Raw genomic sequence first — 23,549 nt, forward strand, 5'->3', positions numbered from 1 at the left:
ATGGAGCTGGGATAAATCCCAACGTCATCTCCAGCTGCTTCGGAGCCCTGCCAAGCTGCTAGCCCTCGTTTTCTGGAGGTGAAGGTAGGTAGTTGGTGTTTTCCAGCCCAAGGCATGGAGATCTGGCAGCTGCCTGTTCTTCTGCCCGCCTCACGTGGGCATGCCACGCTGGGTGCCATCAGGAGTGCTGCACATGCAGCTGCCACCAGCTGGCCCTGCTGCTGCCACCTCTGCCTCTGAAAGCCAGCAGTGGAGGGAGGCATCTTCCTGCAGTATGTCCATGCAGATTTCCACTCAGGATCTCTGGGAGACGTCAGCCAGGTCACTGCCATGGGATCAGCCCGTTTTTTGGTGGGGATTTGGGTTAAGCTCTCGTTTGAGCTTGACTTAGCCCAGCAAAATGTGTTTTGGGGGGTTGGCTTGTGGTGGGGTCCTGCAGTGGTGACTGGTGGCAGGGTGTGAAACACGAGGGGAAGATAAATACAACAGTTAATAGTGGTGAAAAATAGTTTGGTAATGAGAAGGGGGGAACTGAGAGCTGGAGAGATGTGGCCTGTGCTGGCATAACCCCTGGGAAAACCTGGGTGCTGGTGGGGTGCAGGGTCCAAGCATCACCCTTGGAAGAGAAGAGCCCAGATGCTGGTGGGGTGCAGGGAGTTTGGTCATGTCATAGTAGCACCCCTGGAAGGGAAGAGTCCCAGCGCTGGTGGGGTGCCAGGGTGCCAGTGGTGTGCAAGGTGCCAGTGGGGAGCAGGGAGGTCATGTCATAGCACCACCCTTGAAAAGGAAGAGCCTCAGCACTGGTGTTGGGGTGCAGGGTGCCAGTAGGGCTCCAGGGTGCAAAGTCATGTCATGGTATCTCTCCTGGGAGGGGAAACCCCTGGTGCTAGTGGAGTGCAGGGAGCTCACAGGGTGCAGAGTGGTGGTGGGGTGCAGGGAGCTGGGTCATGGCACAGCATCACCCATAGAAGGGGAGAGCATGGGAGCTGGTGGGATGCAAGGAGCCGGGACATGCTGTGGCACCACCCCTGCAAGGGAAGAACTCAGGTGCTGGTGGGGTGCAGGGGGCCAACGGCGTTACAATGCCCACAGCACCATGGGGTGCTTTGTGCCATCACAAGCTGCTCTGCTGCCCGCTCTGCTGCCCACTCCTCTGCCCATGCACATCCTCGGGGTGTGCAGTGAAGCATTTTTTGTCTCTGCCTGTGCCCTCGACAAGAGAAAGTGCAAACAACCCCAAACCTGCACTCGCCCCTTCTTACTGCACCTTTATCTGCAAAAGAACCTCAGCTGCACAAGGAACTGGGAAGCAGCAAGCCGTGGGGAGGGCATGGAGTGAGAAGGGGAATAGTTGGGAGGGATACGTCGGAAACTCCCATTTGTGACCCACCCACCAGAGAGGCTGCAACCCATTTCCAGGGCTCTACTGTCCCCGCTGTGTGGCAAAAGCCACACACCCACGTTACAGAGGGTTCTACCAAGGCCACAGCGTACTCGGGGGTGGGGTTTGAGTTTAAAACGACAAAGTTAAAAGTGTTGATTTTTCACCTGTCTGCCCCGACGGACTCCAAATATTTTGTGTTTGTCACTGCTACAGTTTCGTTTCTCTTTTCTTTTGCAGTTTTCCTCCTCCTGCAAAGCGGTGACACTTCACCTACTTCAGCCCAGGAACAGCTCCGCGCAGAGCTCTTTCCACCCAGAAGAAAGAAATACGTGTATGTTATTTAAGTTGTTGTTGGTTTTCAGCTTTTACTGGAGGGATTAGGCGCCCGGCGCCGATGCCGGCTGGCGCGGCTTGGCACACCTCGGCGGCTGTGCCTGCTGGAGGCAGGACCGAGGGACGTGGCGGAGGGGCTCTGTCCAGCTGGCCGAGCCCTCCTGCGGGAATGCTGCCCAAATAAAGCACTTGGTACAGCTGGGCTTGGCCGCGACACCGTGCCCCCGCGCCAGCCCGGGGCTCAACTGCACCCCAGATTGGGGGATTCCCCCCCCCACCTTCCATAAAAACAGAAGTAAAAATCCCCTGGATCTGGGGCGTTTTACGGCAGCCAGCTGGGAAGCTGCCCACAGTCAGCCGCAGGACTTGATCCTGCGCTCCCAGGTCTCATTCCGCACCCCGTGAGGCGCAGGGGGGGTCCCCACCAGCTCCTGCTCCCCATGCAGCAGGGGCTGCCGGAGCTGCCTGCACCGGCCTAGTGGGCAGATGGCCGAAGCTCACCGGCAGCGAACGGGCAGCCACTGGCACGCTGATGGCCGAAGCTCAGCGGCAGTGCGTGGGCTGCCAGCAGCACGCAGCCAGCCAGAGCTTGCCGGTAGTGCGAAAGCTACCGGCAGTACGCAGGCGCCCCGGAGCTCACCCGGGCAGCCCGGCAGCACGCAGATGCCTGGGGCTCACCCGGGCGGCCCGGTAGCACGGCGATGGCCGCGGCTCACCCGAGCAGCTCGGTAACACGGCGATGGCTGCGGCTCACCCGGGCAGCACGCAGATGGCCGCGGCTCAGCCGAGCAGCCCGGTAGCACGGCAATAGCTGGGGCTCGACCAGCAGCGCACGGGCAGCCGGGAAGGTGCCGGTGGCCTGGAGCAGCCGTGGCGTGCGTCAGCCTCCAGCATAGCGCACGGGCGGCCTCGGCCGCGTTAGCGCTGGGGGTGGCCGGCTGGGTGCAGGCAGGCCCGGGGGTGGCCGGCTGGGTGCAGGCAGGCTGGGGCTGGCCGGTAATGTGCAGGCAGCTGCCTGGCCGGGATTGGCTGCGGGGAATGACGCCCAGCACAACAAAGGTGGAGTTGGAGAAATTGCATTAAAAAAAATTAAGAGAGGGAGAAAAGGGAGAGGGGACCGAAGGGAAGGAGGAAATTCCACCCCCCCTTCAGGAAAACCCCCACCAGGGGCCGTGTCCCGGGGCGGGCGGGGAGCGCAGCCCCAGCCCGAAGCGGACTCACCGAGCGGGGCGGGAGGCGGCTCGGCTTCCGTCGTTCCCCCCCCCCCCAATCCCTCCTCCTCCGTTTCTTCCCCCTCCACTTCCCCCCCCCGGTCCCCCAACTCTCTGCTTCCCCCCCCCCCCCCCCTTTTCCAGCCCCTCGCTTCCCCCCCACCCCTCCGCTTCACCTTCCTGCTTTTTGCTCTTCCCTCCCTTATTTTTCCCTTATTTTTCCCACTTATTTTCCCTCCCTTTCTTTCTTCCGTTCCTCTCCCCTATTTATTTAATATTTTTTCCCCCTTCCCCCCCCTTATTTTTATGCAAACGCCGGGGTGAGGATTGTTGCACATGTAAGGAGATTTTTTTTTCCTCTCCCTTTCCCCCCCTTCCCTCCTCTCTCCTTCCTCCTCCTCCTCTTTTTTTTTTTTTCTCTTTTTTTTTCCCTCTCTCCCTCCTTTCTCGCCACAGTGTTGCAAAAGCAAAGAGCAATAAAAAAACACGGCGGGGGAAAAGCAAGCGGGCGGCGGGGCAGCCCGACCCGGCTCGGTTTACCGCTCGGGGAGCGGCGGAGGCCGGCGGCGGACCCCGGTGCTCAGAGCCCGGCTGATTGGAAGGAGCAAAACGCAGCGCGATGGAGGCGGGGGAAAGCGCGATCGTCTCTGCGGGGACTGGAGCGCGTCCACGCCCGGGGCCAGCGCTGCAGAGCTGGCCGCCGTTCAACCGCCGCTCTGCTTCCCCGCCCCGGCCCCACCGAACCCCGGCCCCGCCGAGCTCTTCCGAGCCCGCGGGCCCCCCGCAGGTACGTGCCCCCGTGGCCGAGAACCGCCGCCGTGCTTTGAGTCCCCGTGTCCCCGCCGCCCCGGGTTCGCCATTCGCCGCCCGCCCGCTCGCTCCGCCGGTGGGGCTGGAGGAGGCGCTTTGTTCCTCCCCGGGCTCCCGCCGCCGCTGCTGCTGCTGCTCCCGCCGCCACCGCCGCGCACCAGGCTCGGTAAGGCGCCGCCGCCGCTCCGCCGCGAAACGGGGCTTCGTACCCCCTCGCGGCGCCGGGGGCGCGGGGTCTGGGGGCTTTCAGGAGAAAGATGACGATATTTTTTACATAAAGAGCTGCTTTTCGCGCAGGCCCCGCGGGCAGGAAGCTGCCGCCGTCGCCGCTCGCTCGCCTGCCCGGGCCCCGCTCCGCCGCGGCGGGGGGCACCGCGCTGGGGCTCGGGGCGGGGGGGAGCGCAGGGCTCGGCGGCCTCGGTGTGTGCCCCCCCACCCCACCCCCCTCCTCCCCTTTTTCTCCCTCCTTTTTCCCTTCCCTTCCCTCTCCTCCTCCTCGCTCCCTCCCTCCTTCCCGCTCGCCCTCCCTCCCCGGTGCCGCAGCTGGATTTCGGGGGCAGGCTTCCAGCGCTGGGCGGTTGTTTTTCCCCAGCCCCGGTGAGTCCCGCGCCGCGGCGGCAAAGCTCCGCGCCGCGCTCCGCCGGCTGCGTGCCCGGGCTCGCCCGCTACCCACCACCCTCCGCCTCCGTTTACCTCCCCCAGTCTTCCTCTCCTTATTTTTTACCCCTCATATTTCCTCCCCCCCCTCTTATTTTGCCTTTATATTTTTTCCCTTTCCCCCCCCTCCCTTTCTCCCTTTTCCTCCTCTTTCTTCCCCTCCTTCTTTTTTCCTTTCTTCCCTCCGGACCGGGGCTCCAGCCCCCCGCTGGGTGGGTGGGTGTTTCTGGGCTCGAGGAGGGGTCGCGGAGGGGGTGGGGGTGTGTGTGTGGAGGAGAAGGAGAAGGGAGGAGGGGGCGGCGGTGGTGGTGGGGAAAAGCGGAGGGAGGAGGAGGGGGGAAGGATTGGGTAGGAGCCGCTCCCCGGGGGTCGGTGCGGGGAGGTCGCGCTGCCCTCGCCCGGCTCGCTGCAGCTGCCCGGCCGCCCCCAGCCGGGCATCCCCGCCCCCCCTTCCCCCTCCTCCTCCTCCTTCTCCTTCTCCTTCCCCCAGCGGCTCCGGCGCCGGGGCTGGGGCTGCGGCGGCTCGGCTGGAGCTCCCCCCTCTCTCTCCTTCCCTCCCTCCTCCTCCTCCTTCCACCGCCACCACCTCCTCCTCCCTTCTCTCCTCTCCTCCTCCTCCCCCCCGTTTAGCAGCCCGGAGAGGTGGGTTTGTCTCGGCTTTATAACCGCGCCGGCTGCACGGGTGGAGGGGAAGGAACGGCGGGCGGAGGCGGGCGCAGCCCGGCCATTGTGTGCCGCGGCGGAGAGCGGCCGGTAACGATGGCGGGATGGCGGATGGGGATGCTGGGAGGAGGAGGAGGATGAAGGGGAGGGGGTGGTGGTGACGCCGCGGTGCATCGCATCGCGCCGGGGGGCCGGGGGAGCGGAGAGGGGCCGGGGGATCGCCGCTCCCTTGGCCTCCCGGCCTCGCCTTCTCCATTGTCTGCCCGGGGGTTGTGGAGAGGGTGGGGGAGGAAAGCGGCGGAACGCGGCTCGCTGGCGCCCGGGTGGGAACCGGGGGCGGGAGGGGACCGGGGAGGCGCCGCCGGGGCCGCCCGCGCTCGGTCCCACCCGGTTCCTGCTGCCTGGCGGAGGAGGAGACTGGAGCTGGCCGGCGGCGCAGGGCATGTGCGGGCTCCCCGCCTCCGCCCCACGGCCCGGCCCCTTCCTCCCCCGCCTCCTCCTCCTCCTCCTTCCTCCACCCCGCACCCCCCCCCCCCTTAAGGCGCAGGATCCGGTCCCCCCCTCCCCCGGGGGGATCCCGTAACCCCCCCGCCCCGGGGGATCCCTCTGCGCGCGCAACGCGATCGCCCCCGCCCCGCCCCGCGATGATCCGATGGATCCCTCCCCCTGCCGCGATCCCGCCTTCCCCCGTGCCAGCCCCCCCGCGCCGCTCCCCCGGGGCGATCCCCGGTCGCCCACCCCGGGGGTTGGGCTGATCCGTCCCTGGAGGGGTCGCTCTCCTCCCCGCGAAGCCTCGTCCCACGCGGGGGGCGCGCCCACCGCCCAACGTGGCTGCAGGTCCGACCCCACGCTCCGCCGGGGTCATACACCCTGAGCTGCTCCTCCCACCCAGCTCCCCCCGGGGCTGCCGCAGCCGCCGAAGGCTCATCCCACCCTGGGGCCGATCTCCTCTCCAGGTAGCCTCAGAACGCTCCCCCGGGGCCAGTCTGCCCCCGCGGTCATCTCCCATCTGCTCAGGGTCTCCATCCGGGGAGATCTTCCATCACCCCTCCGGGGGCTCAACCCACCCCCGGCCGCGGAGGCTCATCCCTGATTCTCCCCTGGGGCTTAGGTGGGACCTGCCCCCCCCAGGAGCCGTCACCCCCACGCCAGTGCTCCATGAGGCCTGAGGGGCCCCAACGCCTCCCGCGGGGTGGTCCTTCTTCAGAGCCAGGGCCTGGATCCACTGCTCAGGAGCCCTCCTGGGTCCCAGCTCTCTCCTGGGACCCCCACCTGAGCCTAAATTTCCCCTACCGGCCCCAGGCCGAGCTCCCCTTCCTCCGGCCCGGGGCAAGCCCCGGTCCCCTGGGCCTTAGGCCCGTCCCCCCCAGGGTGATCCCCCCAGCTGGGCCCCCCCCCATGGCTCTGCGTGCCCCACCAGGGCCTTTCACCCACTCCTTCCCCCTCAGGGTGATCTTCCCCTCGGAGATAAGATCCCTCCCCTGGAAGAATCCTTCCCCTAGAACCTCCCTGTTGAAATATTCCCATCCCAGCTTGTTCTCCCCCCTGGGGAGAGTGCTGGACCCCAACACCCCCCAGGTGTGTGTGGCTCTTTACCCAGACAGGCACCCCACAAGCTGCTGTGTCTGGGGGATTCAGTGGATCTGTGACACCCTCGAGACCCCCCTTTGGTGGGGGGAGTCAAGCTCCCCTCGGGGGATCCCTTGCACCCCTCTGGCATAGATCCCCTGACCCCAAGTCAGTGGACCCCACCTCAGGGGGGTCACTATTCGGGACCCCTGGGATCACCCAGAGCTCCCCGTGCACCCCCTGCACCCCTCCAAACCTCACCAGACCCAGCACTTCAATCATCGTGGGAGGAGGGGGTGACACCCTTAGGTGAGGGCCTCCAAATCTGGTGGGTCCCCCAGCATGGGGAGGTGCTAATGGGTGGGGGTCTCCTTTGCTTGCAGAGCCGAGCGGGTGGCAGAGACCTCAGGTAGCGCCAGGGAGCCGGCGGCAGCGTCCTGGGCGCCCGCAGGTGGAGGATGAACGGCGAAGCTGAGTGCCCTGCAGACCTGGAAATGACGGCTCCCAAAAACCAAGGTGAGACCCCCACCCTCGGCACCCCCTCGGCCCCGCACCATGGATCCCGCGGGAATGTTGCTGCCACCCTAAAAAAGACCCAAATCGGTAAAGCCCCTCGGGACAGCACTTTTGTCCTTGGGGTGGAGGAGCCACGATCCCGACGCAGGGTGGAGATTTGGTCCTCCTGGTCCTGGAGCGGGGGCGTGGGTACATGTGTGAATGCATGGCAGTCTCCCCCCGGGCCCTCAGCATCGAGGGCGCTCTTGTGGCTGGCTGGCACGCCGGGGCGCAGGCGGGGCTGGCACAAAGAGGTGCTGCCTTCCCCCATGACATCTGGGCTGCATTAGGAGCCGAGCTGTTGGTTACCTTGAGCCTCCGGCTCTCCAGACCCCAGGATGACATCAGAGGTTCAGCTTCTACTGGAGAAGAGGGAGGAAAATAAGGGGAAGAAGGAAAAGCAACAGAAGCGGGGGGGCTGGTTTATTTTGCGCAGAGGGACAACGCTGCCCCAACACCCAGCCCCCCCCCTACCCCGAGCCCTGCTCAGCCTCCCCTGGCCCCCTGCTGTCCCCGGCCGGCCGCAGTGGGTGCCGCCGAGCGCAGCGGCGCACACGTGTCCTTCCGCGGGGCTTGAGCTGGATTTAATTACACCGGGGCAGCTTTCCTAATATAGCCCCGGCCCCGCCGGTGCCAGCAGAGCCAGGGATAAATCAGTCCCAGGGCACAGACAGCCCCATTCATCTTCTGGGTGAGCTCCTCCGTGAGTCCACTGGGTTTTGGCAAAGCCTGGCTGGAGGAAGTGGGGATGGAGGGATAGGGGATGCTGAACCTGGGGTCCTCCTTGTCCTCCCTGAGGGCTCTGGGGAGTTTTCTGCAGTTTCTTGGCATTTTCCTCGTGAGCTGTGGTTGTTTTGGCTGACTGCTGCACGGTGGTGGTGGGGAAGGGTCATGCAGGGCCAAAGGTTTAGAGAGGTTCCTGTGTTGGTGGAGGGAAACTGAGGCATGAGGCTTGTTGATGGGAGCAGCTCTGGGGGGGTTATCTCCTTTGCCCTCCCTGCTTGATTTTTGTGGCCGTGCTGCTTTTGGGCTGTTTGCTCCTGATTTCTGCAGTAACATTGGCATCAGCTTCACAGCCCAGCGATGCCTCCTTGGCCTTTGGAGGCAGAGGGGAGCTGGAACACGCTTGGGAAAAGTAGGAAGGCAAAGTTTTGGGCTTGGTGCCTCCCCCACCCCAGCTCTGATCTCTCCTGAAGCACTGGTGGGGGGGGTTCCTGTCACCCCCTTCATGATGTTTTGAGGTCCTGAAGTTGGGAGTGTGGAGACATGTCCGAGCTGCTGGATGTTTTGCTCTGGGGGGGCTCTTTCCATCTTCCAGCCCCTGTTAGCCCCTAACAGACCTGCTGAGGTAACTATGGAGACCAGCCAGATCCCAGACTGTGCCTGCCTCAGCTCCCCAGCTCGACAAGCTCGGGAGGTGAAATGGGGTGGGAGGACAGCCCTGAGGGTGCTCCCCCAACACTGGCTGTAGGTCATACCTATCTTTTCTCATTCCTTGGCCAGATCTGGCTTTGGGAGCATTTGTCCTTCACGGGGCTGATGCAGAGGCAGGAGGTGGAGGCAGGAGGCAGAGGTGGTGTTTTCATGCACTCTGAGCAGAGGGAGAGCTGCAGCAGTTCTGGGAGCTTGTTTTCATTCCTGGAGATTGAAGGAGAGAGATGCTCCTCTCGAATCCCTGATGGGTTGTGCTGTCCCTGGCTCACCTTGGTTGGCAGCTCTGAACACCCCAGCCCTCACCTGGCAGAGATGTGGGGCAGGGGATGCCGTGGAGAATGGGTCTTGTGCCTGGGAAGTCCTCAGCCTTGGTGCCCTTCACAGGCTGAAGCAGAGCTGTGTGGCTTTGGTCTCCTCTGCTCCTCCTCCAGCCCATCTTCAGGGCCCTCTCTTTCTGCTCCCAGGCCTTGCTGCCTTTCCCCAGCTGCAGAGCACCCTGTGCTCCTCTCCCTGGCCAGTGTGGAAGTTTAGAGCAGAGAACCCAGCACAGGAATTCTCCTGGCAAGGAGGCAGCTCCAGAGTGGTGTTAGCTGGGATGCTTGGTGCTGGGATATCCTGCTTGCTGCCTGTGCTGGCCTCCTGGTGGCTCCAGGCTCCCCAGCTTTGCCTTATGCCCATCCTGCCATCCCAGCAGCTTGTCCCTATGGGAGCTGGGGACACTCCTGACAATTTGGGCAATACTGGGATGGTAGAACCATCACCTCTGCACCATCAGGGACCTCACTGGGAGATGGGTGGTGCTGTGCTCTGCACCCCCTGGCTTTGTGATCTCCGCGTTTTGACCTTGGCAGAGGTCAACATGGAGCTAGGTGCTGGGCCGTGGGAAGGCTCTCCCGTTAGAAGGAAGAGCAGCACTGTGGGGGGGGATCCATCACTCCACATACATCCTCTCCACTTGGAAAGTGGATTCCCTGTTTCCTCCTGGGCTGGAGAGAGTGTGGCTCCTGTCTTCCTCCTCAGGGCTTCACTCCCGTGGGTAGGAAGCAGCCCTGAGCAGCCCCAAGCATCGCCTTGTCCGATAGTGGCGCTGGGACGAGCCAGTCGCTCTGGTTTGCACCCGGCGGATTTTCTAGCTCTGCTCCGATTGTTTTGGCCCATAGAAAGTTGCTCCGGGCCGATGGGAACGGCCACATCCCTTTGATCTTTAATCTCGAGAGGCAGCATGTGGAGATTACGTGTCCCGGTGTGCGGTCCGGAGCTGCATGCTGGGAGCTGTAGTCCCTGACTCCTGCTGGAAAGGCTGCTGGCCCAGGCTCCATCTGCCCCGTGTGCTGCCTGCTCCCCGTGTGCTGCCTGCTCCATGTGCCCTGCCTGCCCCTGGTGCTGTGCTCCGTGTGCCCTGTCTGACCCGGGCGCTGTGCTGCCCGTGTCCTGCCTGCCCCAGGCGCTGTGCTGCCCATGCCCTGCCTGCGCTGGGCTCTGTGCTCCATGTGCCTTGCCTGCCCCAGGTGCTGTGCTGCCCGTGCCCTGCCTGCCCTGGGCGCTGTGCTCCATGTGCCCTGCCTGCCCTGGGCGCTGTGCTGCCCATGCCCTGCCTGCCCTGGTGCTGTGCCGCCGCTGAGGCTGTCCCTGTGCCCGCAGAGCGCTGGTCGCAGGAGGACATGCTGACTCTGCTGGAGTGCATGAGGAACAATCTGCCCTCCAACGACGGGAGCAAGTTCAAAACCACCGAGTCCCACCTGGACTGGGAGAAAGTGGCTTTCAAGGACTTCTCGGGGGAGATGTGCAAGATGAAGTGGATGGAGATCTCTAACGAGGTAACCCAGGAGACCTCCCAGGGCTCGTTGAGTCACCCAAGCTCAACACCTCCAGTCCTCAGCCCGTGCTGCTGACGCTGCTGTGCTGCCCTTGGCATTGTGAATCCTTTGGAGGTGGTGGGACAGGTTGTTGGTGTGGTGGCATTACGAATCCCTGTGGATTTATGCCGTGCCCAGTGAGGCCTGGTGCTGAGTAGGGATCTGCCCTGTCCCCCCTGCACAGCCTGTTCACCTCGTGGCCCTTCCTTCCCCTGCAGGTGAGGAAGTTTCGAACTCTGACAGAGCTCATTATGGATGCTGAAGAGCACGTGAAGAATCCCTACAAGGGCAAGAAGCTCAAGGTAGCAAGAAGGAATTGGGATCAGACTGTAAAGGGCACTTGAGGCGAGGTGCTATCACCCATGTGGCACCTCAGACCAGTGTGGCTCTGCCACCAGGAGCCCCTGCAGGCACCTCACAGCCCATAATCCCCACGGCTGGCTGCCCAAGGCTCTGGAGGCCACGGGCTCTGGGTCTGGGCCAAGTCCAGGGTACATTTAATATGGCTGGCAGTGGTGCTGGCAGCCTGCATCCAAGTTTAGCACTGGAGGGGGTCGGGAAGCTGCTGTCCTTTTCCTGGCCTGCCAGGTTGGGGAGGTGCTGCTTTCAGCTGGGCAGCCCCAGGGCAGCCGAGGAGGTGGGTTCTGTTCCCCCCTCCTGCCTTGGTATCCCTTCCTGCAGCACAACTGTTGTGTGCCAGCAGCTCTGGGTGTCGAGGCTGCTCCCAGGATACCCAGCCCTGGCATATTGTACCTCCTGGGGAAGAGAGCCCTTGTTGAATATACCAAGTTCTGTTTAAACACGAGGAGGAACTTCTTAATTTAGAGGTGACAGAGCCCTGCAACAGGTCGCCCAGAGAGGGTGATGGAGTTTCCATCTCTGGAGACACTTAAAACCCACCTGGACCTGTTCCTGTGTGACCTGCTCTAGGCCATCCTGCCCTGGCTGGGGCTTGGACTGGGCGATCTGCAGAGGCCCCTTCCAGCGCCTCTCATCCTGTGACTGCTGGCAGGGATGTTTCCCCTCTGAGATGTTCCCATTTCAGGGAGCTGGACCACCAGTAAGGCTGGATAGAGGCAGGGCTCCCTCAGTACTGGGGGGAGCTGGTGGGATTTGGCTGTGCCCTCTGCTGTGCTGCCAGTCCTAGACTCAGTGTCTGCCACCCTGCTGTCTCCCCAGAAACACCCTGACTTCCCCAAGAAGCCCCTGACTCCCTATTTCCGCTTCTTCATGGAGAAGCGAGCCAAATACGCCAAGCTGCACCCCGAGATGAGCAACCTGGATCTGACCAAGATCCTGTCCAAGAAGTACAAGGAGCTTCCCGAGAAGAAGAAGGTACAGGGAGAGGGGAAAGGGAATCAGCAAACTCCTCATTCGAGTGCCTCTGCATGCTGGGCTCTGTGTGCCCAGCTCTGCCAGTAAAACCAGCAGAGCCCAGCCTTGGGCTGGTAAGGCTTTAACCCAGCTCTCGATGGGAGAAGCCCAGGTGCTTGTTTGGTCCTGTCAGACCAGTCTTTTCCCTGTCCTGATTCCCAGGATCTGTGGGGTGGAGGCCTGCTCTGTCCGTGGGTCCATCTCTGGACGGGGACTTTGTTGGGTGGATCTGTGCGAGTGCTGGCTGTGAGCCCCACGCCCTGTCCGAGCAAGGGCTGGAGGAGCAGGCTCTGCTCCAAGCCGTGGCAGGTGCTGGCAGGAGAGCTGCCCATCTCGCCTCCACCTCAGGAGGCAGCCTTGGCCAGAGGCCAGGCAGGTGTTTTGGGTGCCCCAACTCGCAGTCTGGGTGGATTTGCCACAAGCAGGACAGGTCCAGCACACAAAGCCCTGATGCATCCTCCTGCATGAGGCTTTCCAGGGCTGCTTGGGTGCAAGGAGAAGGTACAGATCCTGTCTCTGTATCCCTGGGCAGACTGGAAACCCTCAACTGAGACCTTCAGGACCAGTCTGATGGGCTGGAGAGCCCTTGAGTCCCTTTGGGGGTCATGGGTGCCCAGCTGGCAGGGTCCACAGAGATGTCTCTGCCTGCCTGTTCCCTGGTGCTGATCTCTCCACCTCCCTGGTGGCTTTGTGTCCCCAGATGAAATACATCCAGGACTTCCAGCGAGAGAAACAGGAGTTTGAGAGGAACCTGGCGAGGTTCAGGTGAGCAGGCAGCCCCTCTGTGTCACCCCAGGCGGCCCTAGGCTCCCCTCACAGAGGAGCCCTGATGGGTGCTGCAGCTTGAAGGCAGAACGGAGTGGGGAAGGTGCTGGGTTAAAAAAGGAAGGAAAAGGTGCTGAGAGCAGCCCTCCAGCTGGGAAACTCACCAAAGGAGAGTGAGCTGAGGGTTAGACTCTGAGAGGAGAGGACCTTTCCCAAGAAATGTTGGACCAGATGATCCTTGAGGTCCCTTCCAACCTGGGATTCTGTGACTCCATGTCAGGAGCCCTGCTAGCAGCGCTGTGAGAAGCTGAGATGACCACCTTGCTCCCAAAGCTTCCCCGTGGATGTGGTCACTGACCCAGGTGGATCCTGGCATTCCCAACAACCTGCTGCTGCTCCAGGGAGGCAGCCCTGCCCAGCCCACTGAAGGGGATGCTCCTAGCCAATGCTTTCCAAGACAGACCCTTGAAACTTCTCCTGCTCTTTGTGGGACCCCTCTCTCACCCCAGCATCTGAGCCCGTGGAGGCTCAGCCCTGCAGTGATGATTGGAGAGGGGGAGGTTTAGTTGGGTTTGAGGGTTCTCTCCTTCCACCTGCAACCTTCCTAATGCTCTCCCCTCCCCACCTGCCTGCGGGGCGCAGGGAAGATCACCCAGACCTCATCCAGAACGCCAAGAAATCCGACGTCCCGGAGAAGCCCAAGACCCCCCAGCAGCTGTGGTACAACCACGAGAAGAAGATCTACTTGAAAGTGCGTCCAGATGTGAGTAGGGTGGGTGGGAGTGTGTGTGAGCCTGAGTGAGGAGGGCTCCTGCCCCCCGCTGCTGCGGGGCAGAGGAGGGGGAAACAAGAGAAGCATCGTAGCTGGGGGAGGGGCACGGGCTGGAGGACGCCGCTTAGGAGCTCCCAGCAACCCGGAGCAGAGGTAAGAAAAGGGCTCAGCACACCTGAGGAAGAGGCTCGGGGCTACAGACCCCGATTTTGTGTTGTTGCCTGCAGTGGAAGGGGTGACCACAGCCTGAGTCAGGGCAGGAGAGGTTCCCAGCGCACAGATCCACCTCTGGCCATGCCCCTTGCCCACATGCACGCCCCCTGCCCAGGCCACGAGCAGAGCTCGCAGTGCCCCGCGGCCGAGCCGGCGCCGCCGGGAGGAGGTGCTGAGCCTGACTTTTTTGCCCCTTTTTTATGACTTTTTTTCTTTTTTTCCTTTTTTTCTTTTTTTGATACCTCTTCTTTTTGTGGGTTTTACCCCTCTGCCCTCACCTCTGGCTTTGGGTTTTCAGGCCACCACGAAGGAGGTGAAAGAGTCGCTGGGCAAGCAGTGGTCTCAACTCTCCGATAAAAAGAGGCTGAAATGGATTCATAAGGCCCTGGAACAGCGGAAGGAGTACGAGGTAGGGAGCAGCCTCACCCATCCCCCTCCACACTCGTCCCTGCGTTCCCTCTGAGCCACTCTGCCTCATGGCCACAGCCACCAGCTGCTAGCCAGCCTCACTGAATAGCCAGATGCCTGCAGGTCACTAGTGAGTCTGAGCCCTGCCTCCTCCAGCGAGCTTTGGGGAAAGGCAGAAGTACTCCTGGGGAGATGATTAGGGCAAGGGTTGGCTTCTCATTCCTCCTCCTCTGGCCCCCAGCCAGGCGGGGATCAGAGCCCCTCTCCTGACTGCTCTCCACCCTTTGCAGGAGATCATGAGGGACTACATCCAGAAGCACCCCGAGCTGAACATCAGCGAGGAGGGCATCACCCGCTCCACCCTCACCAAGGCTGAGCGCCAGCTCAAGGACAAGTTCGACGGACGACCCACGAAGCCTCCCCCGTGAGTCCTGCCCCTCCCCGAGCTGTCACTGCAGGGTCTTGGCCAGCCTCGGTGGGTGCTGGTCAGGGCTGACAAGGAGATGGGAGAGCCCTGATCGTTTCTGGGGCTGTGGGCACATCAGCTGATGACTCCATTGAAACTGGTCCTGAAACTGGACCAGAACTGGGGATGTTCAGCCTGGAGAAAGGGAGCCTGAGGAGAGACTTTCTGGCTCTCTGCAGCTCCTTGGAAGGAGACTGGAGCCAGGCAGGGGTTGCTCTCTTCTCCCAAGTATTAAGTGACAGGATGAGGAGGGGAAATGGCCTCAAGCTGTGCCAGGGGAGGTTTAGGCTGAACATGAGGAACAGTTTCTTCCCCAGAAGGGGTGTCAAGGCCTGGCACAGGCTGCCCAAGGTGGTGGTGGTGGAGTCCCCATCCCCAGGAGGGTTTCAGAGCTGCGGAGATGCAGTGCTGAGGGATGTGGTTTAGTGGTGCGCTGGCAGTGCTGGTTGTTGCTTGGTCTTGCTGATCTGAAAGGTCTCTTCCAACGCACCCAACTCTGGCTCTATGAAGTGCACACTAAGCACACATCTGAGGGAGGCTTATGGTGGTGCAGCACACTTCAGATTAGAGAGCAACCCCCTCTAGCTACCCTGGAATCCAAACACCTCTTGTGCAGCACCTCACTGCCTGGCACGTCTTGGGGAGGGTCTTGGGGGCCTCCTTAGGCCTGCAGAGAGGACATGAGCAGGACAGGCTGTCCCTAATGCTGGCTCCCTCCGTGGTTTCAGGAACAGCTACTCCCTGTACTGTGCAGAGCTGATGGCCAACATGAAAGACGTGCCCAGCACCGAGCGGATGGTGCTGTGCAGCCAGCAGTGGAAGCTGCTCTCCCAGAAGGAAAAGGATGCCTACCACAAAAAGTGTGACCAGGTGAGTGACCAAGGGTGGACCAGAGGGGTGGACAGGCAGGTGGGTAGCAGTGCCATGGGGAGGGAAGATGAGGATGGGAGAGTTTGGGCTACAAATGGTGCCGGAAATGAGCTCCTTGCCCTTCCTGAGCGCCTGTTCTCATCTTGACCACCAGTTCCCTGTGAGGGTGCTTGGTCACCTCCGTGGTGCTCTGTCCCCACAGTCTGTATGTGAGACCAGCAGATGGTGTGGAGGGGGGGTGAGGTGGTTGAGACTGTGTCAAGGAGTGCAGGAGGCAGGGCTGGCCTGGGGGCTGTCTGTAACCTCCTATCTCATCTGCCTCCAGAAAAAGAAAGACTACGAGATTGAGCTGCTGCGCTTCCTGGAGGTGAGTCACGCAGGGGCTGCCTCGGCCACGGCTGCTGGAGACCCAAACCCAGGGAGGGGCTGAGATGGCTTAAACAGGGGCTGCACTGCTGCTGTCCTCATCTGCTTCCCCCCAGAAAGTGTCAGGACCCAGCATACGTGGTGTGCAGAGATGTTTGTGCATTGCCCTGACCCTTCCCCCAGCTGCCCTGGTGCCTGGCCCAGGGTTTTCCAGTTGGGCACTGGGAGGTGGAGACAGGAAGGGAAGTTGGGGGCGAGCAGAGTGCTGGTGCCGGAGGTGGGCTGGAGGTGGTGGCTGAGCAGGCAGCTCTGTCTCTCTCTCCCTTCCCTTGGTTGAGCTCTAGGTGGGGAGAGCTATGCCAAGGCCACCCCAGCAGTCTGCTCAGTCCCTAGGTGAATGGGACCCAGCCCCAGCAAGGGCAGGAGGTGGAGGACCCAGGGGTGCGTGCCCAGATCTGGCCACCTGTCCCCTCTGCCTTCACAGAGAGGAAGCTGATGAGACTGAGCCAGGGAGGGGACAGAGCTGGGGAAGAGGGACATTGCCCAGTGAGGGAGATGACACAGGCATGGGGACTCCCAGGCTGCAACTCAGGCTGGCAGTGCCTGGTGTTGGCCCTGGCTGGGGTGGCTTTTGGATCAGGACAACTGAGCATGTTAGTTCCTCCCTCCCTGCTGCATCAACAGCTCCTTAGCTTCAGGCCATCTTACCCTCTCTCTCCTCCTGTGCCACCCAGAGCCTGCCTGAGGAGGAGCAGCAGCGGGTGCTAGGTGAGGAGAAGATGCTGGGCAGCAACCGGAAAGGGGCAACGAGTCCTGCATCCAAAAAGTCCTCACCGGAGACCGGCAAGGTGAGAAGGGCAGCTGGGACTGCCACATGAGCTGGCTACTGCCCTCCTGCTCTGGCAGAGGGGTTGGACTCCATGCTCCGTGGAGGTCCCTTCCAACCCCTAAGGTCCTGTGATCCTGGGCGAGGTGGAGCAACATGTGCCAGAGATGCGGGCTGTGATTACTGCCAGCTCGAGGTGCTCTGAGGGCTTTGAGCCTTGGTTCCTCCATCTCCTGGGGCTGGAGGCCAGTAGCATGAGGCAGGTGGTTGCGTGGGCTCAGCCGTGGCTCCGTGTCCCCCTGCAGGCCAGCTCGGAGAAGCCCAAGCGGCCGATCTCTGCCATGTTCATCTTCTCGGAGGAGAAGCGGAAGCAGCTGCAGGAGGAGCGGCCGGAGCTGTCGGAGAGCGAGCTAACGCGCCTGCTGGCCCGCATGTGGAACGACCTCTCCGAGAAGAAGAAGGTTGGTGCCCCCCTGGGCCCCTCCTTGTTTCCCTTGGGCATCTCCAGCAGTCCAGGGAGCTGCTGTCGTGCTGCCAGGGGCTCTGCTCCGCCCCAGGTGCCACAGCTCGGGGACAGTTGTCCTCAGGAGCATCATCACACCAGTGGGTACCACCAGCTGTGCCCTCTCCCTCTATACAAGTTAATAGTAGTACAGAAACACAGTGCCCCTCCCAGAAGTCACAGTGCCCAGGAGGGGCTCCCAACCACCCTTCCACCTTCTTTCCTCCCCAGACCCTTACCCCAGAGTCTGCCTTAGGTGCAAGGTGAGTTGGGAGGATCGGCAAGGGAGGGTTAGAAGCATGAGGATGAGCTGGGCTAGACAGATCCAAGCAGAAGGCATAGAGAAACACAGACACAGACTGCAGCTGCCTTACCTGTGCTTGTATCCTTGCTCTCATGCCTCTCAGCAAGCCTGTGGGTGAAGCAGACCTCATCACTGCTTTCTCTTCACAGCCTATCATCTAATTTCTCCCATTAAGCTATTCCAGTTAGCCTCAGAGCAGTGCAGCCTCTCAGGGCCTGGTGGGCCAAGACCCAGCAGCTTAAGAACCCTCAGAAGGACCTTGAGCCTCAGCGTCTTAGTGGGTGGGAATCCTGAGCTGGGTGTGGTGTTGGGCTGCTGCTGCCGCCGACCTGGGGACAGCACTGGGGGAAACTGTGGCGTCCTGCTCGAGCTTGATGGCTGTGGGCCTGTGCTCAGGTAGCTTTGGTGCCCCTTCAGCCCTACCATGCCCCATGCTCCCTGTGCAGGCCAAGTACAAGGCGCGGGAGGCGGCGATGAAGGCGCAGTCAGAGAAGAAGCACAGCTCAGACAAAGAGGAGCGCGGGAAGCTGCCAGAGTCCCCCAAGACAGCCGAGGAGATCTGGCAGCAGAGTGTCATCGGGGACTACCTGGCTCGCTTCAAGGTGAGGAGTGGGCTGGGAAAGCAATCCCAGGGTCCCAGCGTGGTGAGAGTTGGAGGGGACCTCTGGAAATCATCCAGTCCAACCCCACGCCTGAAGCAGGACACTCACAGCAGCTTGCCCAGGAGCACAATGCCCAGGTGGGGAAGCTCTCTAGAAGAGGAGACTCCACAGCCTCTCTGGGCAGCCTGCTCCAGGGCTCCTGCACTCTCACACCAAGCAACTTTCTCCTGTTTAGATGGAACTTTCTGGGTTTCAGTTTGTGCCCACGGCCCCTTGCCCTGTCACTGAGCACCACTGACAAGAGGCTGGCCCTGTCCTGTTGCCCCCCACGCTGATAAATCACAGAACCACAGAATGGGTTTGGTTGGAAGGGACCTTAAAAGATCATCCAGTTGCAGCTCCTCTGCTATGGGCAGGGACACCTCCCACCAGCCCAGCTTCCTCGAGGCCTCATCCAACTTGGCTTGGAACACCTCCAGGGAAGGGGCATCTACAATCCACCTCCCTGGGCAGCCTGTGCCAGTGTCTCCCCACCCTCACTGTAAAGAATTTCTTCTAATCTCCAATCTAAATCTCCCCTCTTCCAGTTTAAATCCATTACCCCCATATAAATATGCTGGTAGGGAGATCATCATTCCCACCATCAGGAATTCCCTTCCGCCTTCTGCCCTGCTTTCAAACCCAAAGCAGCAGGGAGCTAGGGCTGGGTGCTGTCTGGAGGACAACAGGAGTCACAGCAAAGGATTGGGTGCCCTGTGGTCCCTGGAGTAGCATCCTGGGCATCTTGGACGCATCTGACATGGTGATTTGTGCCACAGAATGACCGGGGAAAGGCACTAAAGGCCATGGAGGCCACCTGGAACAACATGGAGAAGAAGGAGAAGCTGATGTGGATCAAAAAAGCAGCAGAAGATCAGAAGCGATACGAGGTGGGTCCCTGCCCCTCCTTGCCCCTCACCCTGCCACCTGCAGCCAGCACTGTTCCTGTCCCCCTGACTCCTCTTTCTCCTCTGGCTCAGAGGGAGCTGAGTGAGATGCGAGCTCCTCCATGCTCCACCAACTCTGCCAAGAAGATGAAGTTCCAGGGAGAGCCCAAGAAACCTCCCATGTGAGTGCCTGGGGTCCAAAAGGCTGCATATGGCTGGTACAAAGGAACCTGGGGCGGAGGAGGCGTGGGCTGGACTCTGGTGGGGGTGGGCGGCCGTTGGCACCCTTCGGTTCCCGGTGCGCGCCGCCTGAGGCGGTCTCTGCGCCCTCCCCGCAGGAACGGTTACCAGAAGTTCTCCCAGGAGCTGCTGTCCAATGGGGAGCTGAACCACCTGCCGCTGAAGGAGCGGATGGTGGAGATCGGCAGCCGCTGGCAGCGCATCTCCCAGGGCCAGAAGGACCACTACAAGAAACTGGCAGAGGAGCAGCAGAAGCAGTACAAGGTGCACCTCGACATCTGGCTCAAGGTGAGTGCTGACCCCCGTGGGGAGCACTGCAGGGAGGGCAGCTGTTCCTGGGGCTGTCTGGCATTGTCTTTGCTTGCAGCCTGCCTCTGGGAGCTGGCATCTCCAGACCCTTTTGGGGTGTTTTTAACTGAAAAGGCCTTTTAAAATGATGTGGGGAGGGGGGAGCCCTGTGCTGGAGTCCTTCCCCTCACTTCAGCCCTCCTTGGTCCCTGACCATCTCCCCTGTCTCTGCAGAGCCTCTCACCCCAGGAGCGAGCTGCTTACAAAGAACACACTTCCAATGTGAGTATCCACCCAGTGCTGGCATGGGGGGGCCTGGGGTGGGGGCGCCTGGGTGCGGTGAGGCTGTGCAGGAGATGAGCCAAGCTCAGGAGAGCCCCTCAAAGGGGTTTGTTGCCCCCACATCAGTGGGATTTTCTTCTGGGCACTGGGAAGTCAGCAAGCTCGAGCCCCCCAGCTCTCACTGGGTTTGTTTTACTCCCTGCAGAAGCGCAAGAGCATAGGCAAGATCCGGGGGCCCAACCCCAAGATGAAGCCCACGATGCAGTCCAAGTCGGTGAGTGCAGAGTGGCCACGCTGGGGGCATCCAGCACCCTCCTCCCTGCAGAGGGTGTCCCAAGGGCACCCACACCTCTTGTTGGAGGCTTCCTGCTGCCTGTGCTGTCCTTCAGACCCTTCTCAAATGTGACCTAGACCTCTGCAGAGCTATGCTCAGAGTCCAGACAAGTCTGGTTTTGTGCCATCTCAGTCTACAGTGTCCCCTTGCACCCACTCCAGGAGCCTTTGTGGGGCTGCTTGTAAGGTGTGGGGGGTGGACAGCAGGTGGACAGCACCCACCAGGTGTTGAGTGGGAGCCACCGTGATGGGCAGAGAAACCCAAAGGCTGGTGGCCAAGGGTGGGGTGTTACACGCATGGGTACTGGTATCCTGGGGTGCCCACCTGTGACCAGCCCCTTCCCACCCTACAGGAGTCAGAGGATGATGATGACGAAGAGGAAGAGGAGGAAGACGACGATGACGACGATGATGACGATGATGACAACGGCGACTCCTCAGAGGAAGGCGGAGACTCCTCGGAGTCGAGCAGCGAGGAGGAGAGCGAGGATGGGGACGAGGTGAGGCTGCAGTGGCTGTGCCACAGGGAGGGCAGTGGGGCCACCCCGGGCCAACCTCCACTCCTGTGCCACTCACTCTGTGCCCCCTCGACCCCTTCACTCTCCTCCGGGGCTGGGGGACACCCGCGCCCAGGCTCAGATAGAACCGAGGCAGAGGAGCTCCCGGGAAGCCTGGGGGGCGACATAGAATCATCGAGTGGTAGGGACTGGAAGGGACCTCCAGAGATCATCCGGTCTAAGCTCCCTGCCAGAGCAGGGTCACCCAGGGCAGGCCACCCAGGAACACATCCAGGTGGGTTTGGAAAGTCTACAGTGAAGGAGACTCCACAGCCTCTCAGGGCAGCCTGCTCCAGGGCTCAGCACCTTCACAGTACGGAAGTTTCTCCTCATGTTGAGGTGGCACCTCCTGGGTTCCAGCCTGTACCTGTTGTGCCTTGTCTTGCCACTGGGCACCACCACACAGAGCCTGGCACCTTCTTCCTCACACCCACTGATCAGATCCCTTCTCAGCCTTCTCTTCTCCACCCTAACCAGTCGCAGGTCTCTCAGCCTTTCTTCACAGCAGTCCCTTCCCCCTGAGGAAGCAGAAGGGGCTCCCCCCAGCCCCCCACCCCCTGCTGTCCCTGGGGAGGGTGCGAGGAGCAGCCGCGGGGGCATAGTTAGGAGCAGCTTGGGGATGGAGATGGGGGGAGTGGGTGGCAGGTCTGGGGAGGTGGGGGTGTTGCCTAGATCCCACCTTTGCCCCCCTCCCCGCAAGAGGGAGCAGAGAACAATCTCCTGTCTCTTTCCTGCTGGAGACTGAGTCTGGTCTCGGCTCCGTTTGCGCCAGTGTGAATGCCTGCAGAGTCAAAGCTTTGCACCGGTGCAACTGAGAGCAGCCTGTGCTGGATGGCGCTGGGGCCAGACACCGTGTCCGTGCCTCGTGCTGCCCCCCGGACAGGTGAGGTGTTTGACCCCCCCCCTCACGCCTCTCCCCCCTACGGCTTTAGAGGAGGGGAAACCGAGGCAGGAGGCGGGTTTGGGTCCCCTACCTCGGATTGGTGTAGCCAGGCAGTGGCAGAAGTGAGGGCAGCAGGACCCCTGCGTGCTGCTCCAGCAGGCTCCCCGCACCCCCCCTTAAGCCCCAGCGTCAGACACCCCCCCCCGAGCTGAGACCGTGCAAACTTCTCCCTTCTGCGGCCCCCACCCCTGCACCTCCAGCCCCGGCGGGAGGGATGAGGTCGCAGCCCTCGCTCTGGGGGGTACTCCCCTGTGCTGCGGTGGGGGAGGGGGAGCAGGGGGCAAAGGGGAGATGGCAGCCAAGGCTGCCCCCTCGCCCTGCTGCTAACCTCCCCACCCTCTCTGTCAACACCCCCCAGAACGATGAGGATGATGAGGACGAGGATGATGAAGATGAGGATGACAACGACTCGGAGGGCAGCAGCAGCTCCTCCTCCTCCTCGGGGGACTCCTCTTCCCCCGACTCTGACTCCAACTGATCCAGCCACGCTCTTAGTAACGTCCTTTGGTTTCTCGGTTTCAGTCCCAAATCCTCCCCACCTCGGCCTCCTCCAGAACCTCATTTCCTCCTCTTCCTCCAGCCCCTCCAGGTGAGCTGCAGCCCCTGCAGGACCCCCCCAGCCTGGGGAGCAGGAGGCAAAAGGAACCCTAGAGGAACCTCCTCTGCCAAGCTCACACGACGGAGGGCAGCTGGGAGCTGCTCCCCACCATGTGCTGGGAGGGGATAGAAGAAGGTGGGGGGCGACCCCCCCAATCCCTCCCACCCCCCCTTACCGAGGAGGGGGGGGCACGATTATAGTTTTTGTTGGTTCTGTTTTTGGAGAGACTCCCTGGCCTCAGCCCTTACCTGGCACCTTGCTGCCAGCTCTGGACAAAAAACACACAGGAGAAAAACCAAACCAAACCCTCCCCCCCATTTTTTTTTACTAAAACCCTTAGAAATGGATTAAAAAAACCTCCAACCCCCCCGCGCCCCCCCGCGCAGGCCCTCCGGGGCAGCCCCAGGCAGCGGGCACGGAGCATGAGCCGAGGTGCTCAGGACTCAGCTGTTGGGACAAAGTCTCTTTGCCCGCTCCCTTTTCTTCTCTCCCCCTCCCCCCTCCAGCGTCTTGGGCCCCCCCGCGCCCCCCCATCTTCCACCCTTGTACAGTCTGGAAGCTGCACCAGGAGCCCCTCCCCAGCCTGAGCCCAGGACCTCTGCATCCATGGCACTTGGGGACGTCGACCACGGACCCGGGACCCCCCCTCCTCCCCCACCCCAGCGTGTCCCAAGGGAGTGTGATGGAATTGGGGGGGGGAATGGATTTGGGGAGGGGGTGCAGGGGGGGTGTGTGTGCGAGTGTGTGTGTGTGAGGGGGCTCTGCTCCCCCTCCTCATGCCTGGTGACCAAGTGGGGGGGAGGGGGGAGCAGGGGGGTGGTGCCAGGAGCCGCGGCGCCAGCCCCCCCGCGGCGCCCCCCCGCGCTGTCGGTGGTCGTTGTGCAGTTGTACTTTATTTTATTTTTTGTTGCTGTTGTTTTTTTTTTCCTTTTTATAAAACAAGAAAGATTCTTCTTTTTTTTTTTTTTTTTCCTGACCCCCCCCCCCCCAATTTCGACCCCTCCCAATTCCGATCCCTCCCCCCCACTTTCATCTCCCCTCTCCCAGATACTCACCTCCGGGGGAGCTGCTCCTCTCCCTGTGCCCCCTTCTCCCAGTTACCCCCAGTTTGGACCCCCTCCCGGGGGGGTTTGCCCTCTCCCCCCCCCCCCCCCCCCAGATACTGTAACTATTGATGTGGTTTCGGTTTATTTTGAGGGGAGTCAATGCCCCCCAGGAGGGGGATGGAGCTGCAGGGACCAGGGTGGGTGCATGGGGGGGATACTGGTGGCACCTTTCTGGGCCCCCCCATTTTTTTATAGCAGACACAAGCACCAGCAAGCCCACAGGTTCCTGTCGTGTCCCCTCCCCCCAAAAATAGCCAGTGTAAGGGGGCACCCCCCCCGAGACCTTCCCTTTCATGGCCACGGTGGGGTCACAAGGTTTGCCCCTTCTGATGTGTG

General features: G+C 61.7%; 1 protein-coding gene across 7 annotated transcripts; it reads left to right on the forward strand.

The window, feature by feature from the left end:
- Positions 1-3,102: 3,102 nt before the first annotated feature.
- Positions 3,103-23,060, forward strand: UBTF (upstream binding transcription factor). Of its 7 annotated transcripts, none has more exons than XM_064174055.1 (21): positions 3,103-3,904; positions 7,011-7,143; positions 10,258-10,433; positions 10,691-10,774; positions 11,652-11,807; positions 12,547-12,611; positions 13,254-13,362; positions 13,895-14,005; positions 14,295-14,428; positions 15,199-15,340; positions 15,666-15,707; positions 16,441-16,554; positions 16,838-16,993; positions 17,785-17,940; positions 18,759-18,869; positions 18,960-19,048; positions 19,205-19,394; positions 19,629-19,676; positions 19,882-19,950; positions 20,363-20,509; positions 21,868-23,060. In XM_064174055.1, the coding sequence occupies exons 2-21, from the start codon at positions 7,086-7,088 to the stop codon at positions 21,985-21,987; spliced, it is 2,277 nt and encodes a 758-aa protein (XP_064030125.1). In that variant the 5' UTR covers positions 3,103-3,904; positions 7,011-7,085; the 3' UTR covers positions 21,988-23,060. The 7 variants fall into 7 exon arrangements, with proteins under 7 accessions (XP_064030125.1, XP_064030121.1, XP_064030122.1 ...); XM_064174051.1 differs by having other exon boundaries at positions 3,104-3,904; positions 13,254-13,374; XM_064174052.1 differs by having other exon boundaries at positions 3,104-3,715; positions 13,254-13,374.
- The last annotated feature ends 489 nt before the right edge of the window (positions 23,061-23,549 follow it).

Source organism: Pogoniulus pusillus, chromosome 40 (genome assembly GCF_015220805.1).
Source record: "Pogoniulus pusillus isolate bPogPus1 chromosome 40, bPogPus1.pri, whole genome shotgun sequence".
In the NCBI taxonomy this organism is placed as follows: Eukaryota; Metazoa; Chordata; class Aves; order Piciformes; family Lybiidae; genus Pogoniulus; species Pogoniulus pusillus.